Source organism: Varroa destructor, unplaced genomic scaffold (assembly GCF_002443255.2).
Source record: "Varroa destructor unplaced genomic scaffold, Vdes_3.0 BEIS01000003.1, whole genome shotgun sequence".
NCBI lineage: Eukaryota > Metazoa > Arthropoda > Arachnida > Mesostigmata > Varroidae > Varroa > Varroa destructor.
Genome location: NW_019211456.1, coordinates 2,539,880 through 2,554,845, shown reverse-complemented (window position 1 = coordinate 2,554,845; position 14,966 = coordinate 2,539,880). Strand labels below are relative to the sequence as shown.

The window sequence follows — 14,966 nt, the reverse complement described above, 5'->3', positions numbered from 1 at the left end:
ATGTGTGCAGGAAGCAGTGTCATAAACTACCGATTCTGCATAATCGGCCTTAAAAGTTGAGACTATTTGATCGATCGAACCGCGACTGTATCTCTACTTCTGCAGTTTCGAGTACGAGGAAGCATAGTAAAATATCGAACCACATGACCTCCTCCGTTACTTTATGGACGTATCATCTAGTATATGAATCGATACTTATGAATTAATATTTGCTCATAGTATCTAACAAATGAATAATGCCGAGAAGTTCAAAATTAAGTTAAGAGCTACCAAGCTGTTCTCTGGATCGTGTCGAATACTTTTCATATTTTCTACTACGTACCTGTGGATGACATTGGGTCCCAATAGACACCAAACTAAATCGGTTACAACTAATAAGATGGACAGTTTTATGCCGTTTACTAGAGGCTTTCTTCTGCTCTTTGTTTGATTTTACAGAGCTTTCGGCCATACAGCGATATCCGGCCGGAGCGTCGCTGAGAGCCGCTTGAACAACCGTCTTCATCTTAGGCCACAGTCAGAAGATACACTAAACAAGATTGGTCCTATTTCCTCATTTTATAAAGAAAATAGACGAGCAGAAGTCGAAGGAGATTTGGTCTAAAATATCGTCAGTGTATATGACCACTTCGTAGCATCAGAAAAACCAACACAACATAGTGGAGATCAAGATGAAGTAATCAGTGATTCTCATTGACTACTACTCGCCATATGAGGCCATACAAATGGACTAATCATAGTTGTGTTCCTCAGATGTGGATTGTCTCTTTCTATTCTATGACATGATACTTACCGTTCCATGGACAGATTTAACATATAGCAAACGAAAGATACGAGGTAATTGCAGAGTTTCCAGGATGGATGAGTGTTAGAATAAGCTGGACTGAAACCCAGTCTGAATAACATTGTGCTGATATTAGTAGCACTAGTGTGTGGGCAACCTATATTCTCGAGCTGTACATATTGTATAATCCTTTGTTGTAAATGAAGGCGAAGTAAGGAAGTTCGGTAGCTGAAGCAAAATATAGGATGAAACCAGAATATACGGAGGTATGGGCGTAATCCTTAAGGCCGAAACCCTCATGTGGACAATATGTAGAGGAAGGGGCGCAGAGACAAAAGCTGAAGGTAAGCTTAATGAAAAGAGAAGACCTGTGCACATGGCAAGAAGAATCGGTGATATACTATATGAGCAACAAAGGTATAAGACATAGTAAGACGAAAAGGAAGCATGGTTAAATATTTGCAAACGATGCTTAACGTATACATATGTATTCACAATTTTCGATCGAGGGTTTGAGTACTGCTACAGGAAGCTCTTAATGCAAGATATGTACGGTCTACGGTGGCTGCGGCTTTTTAAAAAACGTTACTTCGGAAATCTTTCCGACAACTTATTTCAAGTTGTACTTACGTCAGCATTTTTTTTTTCTAGGTACGCGAGTCTAATAAATTCGGAATAGAATCAACTGGCCGTAGCAAAAAGGAACCGTATATTGATCGGAATAATTGCAATGGGTATAGTGCCGCATAGCGACTAAAACAACAATAGTAATTATAATAAAAATAATATTTAACATTTAATATTACACAAGTATAATAATAGAAATATTCAAGTCATAAAGACCATTAGCTGCGATTTTTGCTATAGCGGTTATTATTATTATTACCATTACTATACTTGTATGTACAACTGCGTCAAAAATGCGCTGAACTCGTAGAGGACTTCATAGAAATATCTGGCCTCCTTGATTGCTTGATTGACTCAATGGAAAACGTTTGATTTCACTTCAACCTCAGAGGGATTGAAAGAACAGCATGTACGAAAGTGTAATTTATTTTAGTTTTCTATCCACTAGCGCTGTATTGCGGCGGCAACAATTCATCATACGATTGAGCTACTCTTATTGTATGTATTTCGTATCTGCGGAGGAAGGACACTACTTATCGAGATTGATCTCGTTGTAGAAACGAAACTAACAATATGTACGCGTCGTGTATGCACGAGAACGTGTGGGTACAAAAGCCCATCTTTTTCAGGAACCTGAGGGGCCCGCTCGCGCAGAGTGGCGGACAGCAGTCGGTACTCAAACGGTGATTGTACTTCGCGCACACTGCTGTCCCTGCCGCCGCCAGCGTCTGGGTTCCAACGATAGTCTTCTTTCGCCATGATGGACAGCAAGAGAGAACCTGGTAAACTGAGATCGAACGATTGTTTGTCTGTGCACTAACTCGACCCGCAGCAGCTTCCATCCCGTACACTGGTTGGTTACAGAAAAGCAGGTTCACCTACTTGTCTTCAGCGTAGGCGTAGGCGTGCATGTTGAATTTTAGGTGGGTCTGATAACGATTCTGATTGCAATGACGAAGCTGATGCTGATGAACAGGGAGGATGTTCGGAGTTACGGAGATAATAAGTATATGCCGTAAGGTGAATGTAGGAAGATGAAACTCGACTTAGCGGTGAACGCGTCTGAGGGCTTCAGGTTAGGTTACAATGCGTGTGAGGATTTTGTCACCAGACCACAGGTATGCTACGGTAGAACGTAATTGACACAAACAGAAGAGAGAGCGACAAAACTGTTACAAAGGGGTTGACCAGGCGGCTACCGACGAAGTATCTACTTGTATGCTGCATGTGTAATGGCCAACAACATTCGATGCAAGAAAGGCCTGTACACTGAGGGGGAATATATAAGCAGCCAAGCGAAGGCTAAACGACAACATTTTAACCAGTGTATTATTTGATAGGACACATGTGAGGGTGAACCTACCGAGTTCGGAAAAAAGAATGAATGATAGAAAACAAAACACGAGAACTAAAGAGTTGCTCATTTTTCATTTAAATTTCTGCCGGTAGACGCTGAGCATGCTGAAATGATATAGGGGACACACAAGGCGCACAGACCTATTCAAAGAGATTACAAAAAACATTTGAAGTACGTGCGCGGGAGGTATAAATTAGTGAAGTTCACCAGAATGGAACTTATTTTACTTAACAACAACTTATGGTGAAAGCGCAACGCTGTTCAAAAGGGCACCAAATAACGAAGTGATCAAAAATCAAAGATGGAACTACTTACCAGTGTAGGATAATGGACGGAACAGCCGAAATAACGTTGTCGCTGAACGTAACGATATAGATACAGAAACTAATAATACAATTATCAGCTGAGTAATCAATTATAACTCTAATTTATAAATACAAAACAAGTTAAAAACGGACAAAGAAGTTTAAGGATCCAGATGAACGAATAGAACCACAAACATTTCAATAGAAATTGTTTATTGTACTTATTACTAATATATATATATATATAAAAAAAGTGCACGTCAACACTGCGATATAAATATGTAAAATAAGGTTTGTGTAAATATGCAGGTCTTGAATAAATAATTTACGAGTGAGTAAGACATTTTGTCCTATTTTCATGTTTAGCTTCTAAAGCAAGCATAAGGTTGTGCATGATGTATAGGTTGCGTAAGTTAGCTCCAGACAATATCGAAATCGAAATTTTTGTTATAAACGCGGTAGTCATTAACTACACGCGAAGAAAAACTTTTCTTTCTAAAAAAATTTATAGGCTTATTACAAAAATCACTGGTTTTTTTCCGAAGCACCTGAAAGTAAGTACTGTCAAATAATTTGACGCAGGCGCGGAAGTATGCGTGATGTGCTCGAAGCTAATGCTTCAAGAGTTTGTCATTGCTGGGCGGGCTTCAAACAGTACAGAAAAGCCCCTGTATGACAATGCGAAAAGCACACAAGAAAAAGTAGTAGGAAATTCAACAAAAAAAGGCATAGAAGTGCATACCTGATTGTGGTAATATATTGATTCCGAACTTCTTTACCCTTTTTAAAAATGACTTTACCATATGGTTTGTGAAGATATATCTCCTAATATCAAAGAAGTTTTAAAAAGTTGTCCCTGATGATGCTCGAACTCAGATAGTCCTTCGCGAGCCGTATTTATTAGCACGACGAATCGGATTGTACCAGATGTCTTTCTGTCGAATGGATCCTTTACATGGAAGCAATCACTCGCCGGTGATATGGCCGACGTGAAATTTATCCAGATAACGTTAGAAAGCTTCGTGTGCAGGACACTCCCGTAGTCATTGTGGTAATTTAATTTGCCCTCTTTACTTCACGTATACGCCTAGCATGCATTGCTATATATATGTTTAAACAGTCAACTTGCAAGTGTCTGCTTCAAAAGAAGGGTTCTGTAACCGATTCACATAAATAGTGTGTACGGTGCCCCATGGTCCTTTCTGAACTTGTCAAAAAACTTTGCACCGCGTATCATCATCTTAGAGACGATCGAATGCTTGAAGCTGTAGTCTGTTTATTATAGCGTATTAGAGCGGCTTCTGTGCCATGGTGAACGGCATTTGTAAGCACTTTTTTTTTTGAGGTTAACCAGTCGTATGGGTATTAACAGCCGCCATTAAGCCAGCAACTATTACCAGATTATATTAGCGAGCTTTCCTGCATAGATGCTCTGAACATTAATGGCTCTAAATTTAGCTAGGGAAAGCGTCTCTCTGCTTTGTACAGGTTTTTCCCACTGAGCTGATTTGGAAGCATGAGCACCCATCGAAGCCGCGTATTCCTACAGCGTAACGCCCCCCCTGGACTTCATAGTAGTCCTTTGGGATTACGTGAACCAACAATTTTCCAGTAATTAAATGTATTGACCTCAATAGGCTTTAATCTGTCATCATAAAAAACTTCAACACCCGACTCCTCTTGTATCAGTGAAGCTTAGAATGCCGCTTGGCTATAGTTGTAGTTGACATGTAAACTACATAGAAAGGCCCATCATGAACATAAAGTCCTAAACTGTTCTCCTTCTCATCTAAGCGTAAACGCGATCGGATAGGGCCGTGGACGTAAATAGAGTTTGTTTTAGTAAAGTGAGAAACGAGAACTGTTTTAAGTAAGCTGATTAACAAACAACTGGTGAATGATCGGCTAACCATGGTTCTCTAGAGCTAACAGATCGAAAGAGTCTAGCCAAAGTGTCTTTGACATTGTAATGATATGTAACAGTTAAACTTGGTCTAACTAGATATGGAACTTGTCATGTCCAAATAGTCATTATACCTAGGTCGTTTGTTACGTTAAGTAATCGTTCCGTAACATTTGCCTTTGTGTTAGTTACTATGTATCTCTCAAAGGGTTCTCCTAGGGAAAGCGGACTGGCGAGACTGACTCTCGCCATCTTTATCTTAAGGGTCGCCCTGTAACCTGTGAAACTGTCTTCTCTGACATGGCAATCGAGTCATGAAACACACATTACCTCATTTTATGCTATTTATTTGTTAGTACTTGGTAGTGATCATACTGTAAATGTTATTTTTCCAGATTACATATATGTGTGAAGAAGTGACGCTATATGAAATTTGGTTAACGCTAGCGTTGAAAACTACCGGTATCTCGGGGGCCAACAAATTCAGCAGGAAAACAACAAGCACTCTTCTATAATGTGGCCTAAATATAGGCCCCTACTAAATAGACTACTAATGATTTCGTTCAAAGCATTCAACGAAAATCTAAGGAAAATGCTTTTCTATATGATTATTGCTAGCAAAGACGATGCAAAAAAAAGTTCACTGGCAAATGCAGTAGATGAACTACTGCAGCTTTCTAAAGGTAACTAATTGCAATGAAGCATGTACAGTTACCGTCGTTATGAATGATTTTTGGGATAAATATCCATAGTAAATCCTGACCTCTTCTTCTAATCATTCATAATGTGGCGCAGTATCACACGATACGTGATGCAGCGAGCGCAATACGATGCCGTGGCTTAATTTTACATTTATACACATAGGCGTTTCTACGAAGCTAGAAGATGAACATGAAAAGATGAGAGGACTAAGGGGCCTCAGTTCTGTAAACTTCTATGTAAAATTCAATGTCCTTTATAACGATAATCCCCGAGTGGTCTCATACAATGCAATTTAATGTAAATAACTGAACTTGTTTTTAGTTTACCTTACCCATAATGAGAGAGGCAAAACGACAGTGAGTAAACGAGCCAATCATTTAAATCGATAAAAGTTAGATGAAGCGTGAAAAAGCGTGCCATATGGCCACATCTTTCAAGAATCGGCCGAAGAAGAGAACCCAGTGACGTGAATTACGCAAAATTCCCAACTCGTTTGCCCTTAAAGATGCTAAATGTCTTATAGTATCGACGTTTAGAATCAATGATCACTTGTTAAGTAGTATGCAGTAACTCATAAAGCCATTGTTGTCTTACAACATACTTCGAAGTTGAGTCATGAAGGGTTAAAGAACTTGTTGCAGACAGACAGACAATTGTCAATCTACCTAAATTGCGTTGACACTATTAGAAAAAAAAATATTTTCTTTATGTTTTATATCTGAGCGCGCCTCTAAGCGTTGCCGAAGATACCTAACTCCTTGCACGAGATGAACCGTGCATGGAACCCAGACCATATCAAGGGTCGCCAAGTTTATTGGTAAATATGTTGCCATTCACCATCGCAGGAAGTTACAGTGGATTATAATTACCTTGACCAAGTTCAATTCAACGCTTGAGGGTTTCGTTCTGGGTATAATACAAAATAATTAAATTAGGGGATTTCTTCATGAATTGGCAAAATGTCAGGAATGTTCGTTACGAACTTCGATTAGAACAATGCATGTGCACGCTATAACTCTAATATATGCATAAAACTTTTCTACTTCTTTCTCTGTTTTCTATATGCCAATAAAAAAAAAAACTAGTTTGAGGGAATTCTAGAAAGCACATAAGGCGGAGAACGGGTTCAGCTGGCGAGATCGGTCCACGAGAGCTAGATTTAGCTGTCCTTTAGATCATACACGGTTATTTTTGTTTATAATCTCACACGATTGCCATTGACAATAAACTCACTGTTTTTTTTTGCTCTGTTTATTATTCAGATGTGCCGTCATTAAATTTCATAATCGAAATTATTCTATATTATTATATTAAACTAAATCTAAATTAAGCTCTGTTTGTTACGTTTGTAATAGTTATATTGATTAGAGAAGAATTACTATATGTTTTCCATAATTCGCATAAAGTAGCACGGAACTTTTACTATGCATCTTGATTATTACGAATTAAAAACGAAGGAAATGGGAAATGTTGTGTTGAAACTGTAATATATCTAGAAACGTTTTGATTCCCAGACATATGGTTCTAAGTAAACACAGACTAGAGGTACCGGTAGTTGCACGTATATGTCTACAACAACAAGCTTATGTAAAACAGAGATGCGTGCACTTATTTAATTTCCAGAGTGACTCCAGATTTGACTAGATAAACATATGAATATATCATTTTCCATTTGTTTATTAGTCCTCGTTGTCAGTTTCATACCAATCCTTATAGAACCGATAGGTGTTACATAGTAATTCGAATTTTTTGTAACGCAAAGATCTGTGTGTGTATCATAAATCAAAGACTGGGTGTAAATCATTCTTGTACATATATGTTTTTGTTACTGTTCTTGTTCTGCGATGTGATTTATAACTTGATAATAATAATAATACAAACGTTCATTTACCTGCCACTGCTCATTGAGGTAACACTGTTATTATAAAATGGTTAGTTATAGAGGCCTGCTTGTGCGTCTATCCGGTGCACTGGCCTTGTTTTCGGCTATATTAACAAGCTCGAACATATATTTGCGCCGGCAGATATTCCACTAGGCCTATAGACGTCTGCCTTTGTATTTGTGAGTTTGTCTGCATCCGAATCACTGTAATGCAAAGAGACTTCGCCACTCTTGCTCAGCACCTTGTCACTACGCAATGTGACAGCAAAGCAGAACGGATGGGGCTCGCAGTAACCGTCAAATAGAGAATTCTCGTCTAATATTAGAATTAAGCGAGAAGCACGGAGCGCGATTCAGCCCCCAAGGAGGCAAAAGAGATGTGAAAGTATAGTCAGACGCCCGGGGAGTTATAGTGAATAGGCCAACTAACCACTTTGGGGACACCACCGATCTCAATAGACGACCAAAAGGTAATATCATGGCTAGTGGGTTCGGGCTCAGCTGAACAAGGACCCAGACGTTCCATCTGGTGGCAGTCGGACCACTGATGGTCCAGTGTGAGGTGATCAACGTACACACACATGTGTATATAACACAGGAAGACTATGAATGACCTGGTCAGGGGTGATAAGAGCGAACGGCGAGAAGGCCTGGTGTTAAACACGCTCGCAGGCACAGTACGAACTACTACGCGCTGGACATCACTGGCGGAAGCTAAAAAGGGAGCTGTACGCTTTTCTCTAAAAAGGTCCAAACGGCAGTAAAAGCTGTGCTTGGCTTAGTTAACAACAACACCAATCGCGATGTTGTATAATGTGCTGTATGTGGCATGGTAGTCCAGATTCACTCACGCTTTATATTAGTCGGCAGGAACTTTCGTCTAACTCGGTGCTCAAACGTAGCGAATGGAGTCGCACCATAACGGACTCCTCAGTTCACCAGGGGCATGGAGAATTGGCCTGCAGGCAATTTGGGCTATTATGATAGGTTTGTTGTCATACTAGACGGCATACTGCTAGGGCTGCGTTAGGACAATCCTATTGCTGCGCGCTTTTCCTCGATGCCTCGACAAATCCGCCCACCGCCAGAGGGAACCGGCAGAAGAGCATTACTTCATCGCACCCTGTAGGCTTCTATAACGTGTTTACAGCATACATGGCGACATCATGTCACTAGCCGTTTTCAACCCGCCGTCTTGTTTCAGCCATGTTGCCTACGGTACGACGGCTTCGAAATTAACCACGCGTAGGCAGGCACGCAAGTAAGCTTCGGACTGTGTGTGCACACGAATCACTGATACGTAGTATACAAGTGCATAATCCAAATGTGCATGGTAGGAGTGCTGGTGCGGACGCCCCTCCTGGCGGTATCTTGCGTGTAGCGCGCCGTTTTTCTAAGTGGGACTACTACATACCTCTGTGATGTCCGTATGTTTAGATGTACATATATGGGCAACCTTCGCATCGTCATATCAAGAATACAGTTGAGTTTGGTCTGCAGTTAAGTATGTGATCAGATGGGGTCGGGCACGACCCCGCATTACACAACTCATTGCAGAAAACTATTCGTGTTTGACTCATTATGACTGCCTAGGATAGGCAAGCCCATTCCAATGATAAGAAAGAAGCACAATTAATGCCAAATACAAGTAATAAAGCAAGTTGTCTCTAAAGTGAATTTTAAACTTTCAAGTTCTAGTGTCAACATTAGCTCTGTAATACGTAATTAGAATGCGATAACACGCATTACGTTCATGACATCATTTTGAATCTAACTGGTTGGATTGGGGTAAATGTTCAATTCGAGGCTTCTAAGTCAAAAATCAAAAACTTTATTTGCTCTTTGGATTGTAGAAGTCTATGGTGATTAAATATATGCTAGCTGATAGGCGTCAATTATATCGTATCTAATACGTGATTTTTTTTACATCTATAATTTCTCCTATTTAGGTTTTTTTCCTTCCTTCGTCTCCTGTTTAGGGGGGAGTCACGTAATCAACGTTCATTAAGGACATCAGCTACATTATTAAAATTCAATGGGTTTGTAAAGCTAGCCGTTCTGGAACTGCCGGGTGCTGGGGTGGAAGAAGGCTCGTGATCGTTCCTCCTTTTCCTTCTCCACTGACCGTTGTCAACCGGCGCAAAGCTATTGTAAACAACGAAAACGATGACAATACCGTAACTGGGTTAAAAATGGTGTTGCCTTGAGTAGCCAAGCGGGCAATACTGACGCCGAATGAAACTTGCAGTTTGCGCTTCAGTATTATGTAATATTTTAGCTAATGTCTCGATGAGTCTAAACAGTATCAAGTTAAACAAGTTGCGTCGTAACTTGTAAGTACATCTAACAAGAAGATATCAGCATTACTAACTGTATAGTATACACGACCCGGTACAGGGCCAATATACAAAACGGCAAATTCGGGGGTTTCCTTAGAAAGCAGAAATGCTGTTATTTTTTTCGCAACTAGTCTGCGCATAGCCTGCATCGATTACTTACCACAAGTAAGTATTTGTGTAAGAATATCTTACGTGCTTAACGCAGAGCAATGGAAGCTGTCCGCAACATTTGAAACTCGTAAAAATAAAAGGTTATCGAAGTCGACATTTTCGTCTGCTCTTATTATATTCAGATTCATCGCGCGCCTGCCAAGTAATGACAGTAACTGATTTAAATCTCGAATATATTTTTCCTCCATTTTTAAATACTAGTGAAAACGTTCGGGGTGTAATAAATATTGCTAACTATAAGCTAAATTTTGTAGCAAAGAACAATATATTGATAATGACATATGAATAATTAACACCAAGAAACCATTTTTTTATATTAGGGCCTGAAAGGTTGACTAAACGGTCTTGTAGCTTAAATCACCGCTATGTCCTCTACTTAGGATATCTCTTTACAATTTGAAGTGAAATAAAGGAAAAAAAAAGTGATCTATGGTTCTTTAGGGGTCGTTTTATAAGACAGTCCGTTCAGGCGGATTATTACCTAATTGGTGGGTACGAAGCTATAAACACGCTACTATAACTCGGATACGGGCCGCTTTGAATACCTTGCTAAGTGTTAGCTTCAGTTCACCTAACATATGTTCTTATCTCTTTTATGTAAAAACCAGATAGCAGCATTTAATTTCCTACGAACTGATTAAATCTAATTTAAATACGCTTATATTAGTCGATAGCTCTTGTCACCATCTATATTTTCGCCAGTCCGTACACAGCCGTAACGAGGTCAGGCGTTTGAAGAATACGGGGAAATACGCGATGTACTCGTACGGATGTCCAGAGTTCCTTAATGACTCTAGGCACTCGTGCTAGCTGGTGTGTAATATAAGCAGGACACTTTATGAAATGTTTATTACGCACTTACAAAACTTATTATTATTAATTACTTATGTTCTTTTCTACGACAAAGCGAACATGGAGAGAGGTTGAGGAGTGCCTGCAGACGACAGTAATCAATCGATAATGTTGTAGTGAATAACTGCTATACAAAAAAAATCATTTTCACATCACTGTCACTGCAGCAGAGAGCTACTGTGCCGGTACCCTCGTAGCAGATGCAGGGTTGCGTATGCGATAGAAAAACCAATTTTCTGCAGATCATCAGCTCGGATCCCAAATGAACGTCTCATTTAGTGTGTTTCATAGGTAAGGTATTATGAAGAGGGAGGCACTGAAGACGAGTTGTCAACTTGGAAAATTGATAAAAATTGTTAGACCAGGTCAAAAGAATTCGGCTAGCGCTATAACATAACGATTCAAATCGATTTCACCCCATGCGAGCTCAGACTATTAAACGTTTACGTAGACGTCTGGCTGTGTCGAGTGATCGATATGTTCATATAAATGCACCTCACAAAGATTTCATTTTGGTTTTTTTCCTGTTGGGCCCTTCAGGTGTGACATACTTGGCAAAGTTTGGCGACATATTGAATGGAACCTTTTTGGCATACGGACCACATCAGAAATACATTTCGTAAGTCTGCTCAGCTTTTGGAAAATTTCTTTGTGTTGATTTTCAAAGCCAGATTTTATGCTATAAAAAATTCTACATTCTTTAAGTTATTATTCCATACCGCACAAAGTTATTGCCATTTATCTATAAGTCGTTTTTAGCAACTTGATTCTTGTCATGTGTCGTTTAAACCCATTTAAAGGTTTTCACAGTAACGAGATAACATCTACAAGGCAGATGTCAAGACATTTGCTTTGTCTAATGTTATGTAGATATCGTACGTTTGCTTTGAAAATGCCTGTTTGTAAATAGTCGTATGCTCGATTTCGTTCACGCAGCAAACCGAAAGTAGACGACACAAACATGTCGATAGACGAATAAATTTCGTCACGCGGGCTGTTGGGCGGCTGGCTGCTTTAAAATAGCATGCTCAGGTCGATCTTAGTATGCAGACGCCATTACAGGCGAGAGGAAATTGTCCGCCAGAGTATTGAGTAGTTAAGGGAGAATCGCGTGCAAAGTTCGTGAAATAACATTTGCATCCTACGAAACGTAAGATACACATCAGCATTAACCTGTTTATTATGAATCTGCATCCATTGTTACTTACGTCCGTTATAGTATTCATAGTATTTTCGATGTTATAAAGCAGACACGCTAGGAGGATCTTCGTGTTGAATACATCAGAGTATGTATTTCGAAGAGGCTTAATAAACGTGTGAACTTTGAGTTTTTTAAACGTTCACGAGCTATTCGACTAGTTTAACACGAAAATAAATTGAAGGGTCACTACAAGCATTATCACGCAAGCGTACATGTCTACTGAGCAAATTCAATTTTTCATCCCGCCTAATCCCGCTAACCATCTATATGAATGGCAAATGTGAACTAAGTAAACATTAATAATTTTCTATTCCTCTTCTAAGAGAATCGTGGATTTTCAGTTAGCAGTGATGCAGTACAGGAACGACATTGTCAACCACTTGACAACAGTCTGACGCTAGCAAGTTTCCGCGATCTTGTTAGGCTACCGCCTATTTATATACGTTAAACATAGTAAAAGCAATACGAGCGTCGTTACTGTTAAGCACTATTATCATCAGTTCGCAGGAACGTAACTCAACGACGATTAGTCAACGTATCTTATTTATGAAGCACATAGTGCTTAATATATTACCTAGAATATATCCTAAAAGTACATGTACAAAATGCAAGTAGACGTATACTTACGGAACAAAATGAGGAACACAAAATGTATTTTTCTACTTATAGACTTCACTCAGTAAATACTGCGACTATGACACGCATACGGCATCGAGGCTCTTTTGTTCAAACGTCCTCAACAGTCTGGTAAAAGCGATGTCGTCGGTGATAGGCCTTTTATTTACATTGCGCTTTCCATTATAACGGTAATTAAACGAAGGCAGTAACGGCTAAGCTCGGTCCGATTCTCGGTTGAGCGTTGCAATTGTTTAGAAAATAAGTTCCAGCGTTATTAGTTTATTAAGCATGATTAATTAATGTAAATGAATTTGAACACTTTTTACAAGAAGCGCACAATTTCGAATCAATCCAGATTACACGAATTCGCAATTCTGTTACTGTGTGTAACGCCTTATTTCGAAACAAGAATATTTTCGAAATCCGTTACGGCTTTCGAGCGGCTTTTCAATCCAATTGCAATGTAGCTATCGGAGATGTAACATGACGTTTGCCGGATACCACGTAAGTTTATTCCCGACATTTTTGGACAACGGGATAATCTCAATGCTGTTTACTATGAGGTTTTAAAGAATACTGTCGAGCGTAGATATGGTTGTACCCGTAGACCTAACACTGATTAACCAGCAGGTTGGATTTAACTAAGCCTCTTTGTTAACAGTGGCAAAAAATCGACGACGTAGCAGCGGTTCGGTTCGGTGGCAATTTTATTTGTTTTGGCGGAGGCAACTAGAAGCAGCGGCGTCTGCTACGTTCAGAGAGCCATAAATATATATGAAGGTATAGATGACTGCTTGGTAGTCGCCGTTGCGGGCTAGCTATTATAAGTCTAGAGGTCGATATTCCAGTAGTGCTAGAAGTAATTGAGCATATGGTGAGACGTTTTCATGGGAATTCAGAACGCTGTTGGGAACATTTCAGCTGATTTATACAAATCCATTGATAAAATTTATAGTACTATTTGGATACGTTTTAAAAAAAACAGCGAAAAATAATTATCAGGCAATCGGGAAGGAGTTTCAAGTATTTACCAAGTAAACATGTTGATTATGATTTCGTGCTATAGTTTTCGTATGGGAACTTGTTGGAAAGTTTAATTGGTTGGAGCGTAACGGGGACTGCAACTGAAATACGTGTATAGCCTCAGTAAAATCTAGTTTTCGAAATGTTCTTACTATGATAAAGCTGCTTGTTGTAAGGGGCACCATAGCTTATATACGCAAAACTGCAACGTGACAATGGTGATCACAATGGTAAACATTACGGATAAAGATCAATACGACAGCAACTGCCTAAAATCTCGAGAAATTTCGGTGTCGCGGTGTACAGCCATCGGTATCTACATTAGATGGTTTACTTTTGATCTTCGTCTTGATGAATTCGTGTTGTCACATAATTACCGTAATCCCCGTGATAGCTGACTGGGTAACGTATTTGCTTGCTAATCTTAGAGACACAATTCGAGGATCGTTTCATACTGGGGGCCAGCCATCTGGTGAGGTGGCTAGCGGCAACATCAAGGCCTAAAAATTCAAAACATAGAGAGACGGTCCCTGATTCTCTTGATCCACAATAGTTATACTCTTGCAGGTATGCTGTAGACATTACGTTCTCTGGTTAGAGTGTTAAGCAGCCTATTCTAATATGTGATACTCAATTGCAGGCCAACACCTTAACAGGCTTTCGAGAATTACAGTGCTTCTATAGACCAATTGCATTACTTTTCTTATCCCATCACAATTATCCGGTGTAGATAATAATATTTCTAAGATTTACTAATTTTTTGCGTTGTCTTAATGATCCTGTTTTCCTGGTGCAGCTATTCTATCACCCAGTTCGCAAGATTGGTCACCCTGATGGTATGAACAACCCAAAAGACTTGTTATTTTATTGCAATTAATCCGTTAAAACACTGCATATATCCTGTATTCAAGAGATTATGGAGTTTGGCTGCTAAGTTGCCCATAAAAACCTAAATAGATTTCTATCCACTCGCTTATGCAGGATCAAGTTTACATTGGCCGTGCTGCGCCAGCCTTAAAGTTCACTTAACCCAGATCCCGAACCCTACAGTTATTTCCACTACCCTATTAGAACATTCGCAATTTAGCTAAATTAGTATTACGCTTTTTATAAAACGAACGAACGATTGCTCGGAGGAAATATTTGTTCATTTGAGGGAAACGTATTTCATATATCATTTGTAAATGATTTAGACAAACAGC

At 39.5% G+C, this 14,966-nt stretch overlaps 1 protein-coding gene and 1 long non-coding RNA gene across 5 annotated transcripts in view; one reads left to right on the top strand and one right to left on the bottom strand.

Annotated features, from left to right (window-relative positions):
- The window catches only part of LOC111246852 (protein turtle-like), a 90,509-nt gene extending 87,097 nt beyond the window's left edge, over positions 1–3,412 (top strand). For all 4 annotated transcript variants that reach the window (XM_086983392.1, XM_022797135.2, XM_086983393.1 and 1 more), the window contains one exon: positions 439–3,412. In XM_086983392.1, the coding sequence (XP_086839518.1) occupies positions 439–480 (42 nt within the window). In that variant the 3' untranslated portion in view covers positions 481–3,412. The remainder of the gene's footprint in view (positions 1–438) is intronic.
- LOC147756382 (uncharacterized) lies at positions 1,822–13,428 on the bottom strand. Its single transcript, XR_015323526.1, has 2 exons — positions 12,751–13,428; positions 1,822–4,022 (listed from the first exon to the last, which is right to left on the bottom strand). It is a non-coding gene; the product is annotated as an uncharacterized LOC147756382 (long non-coding RNA).
- Between the last annotated feature and the right edge of the window lie 1,538 nt (positions 13,429–14,966).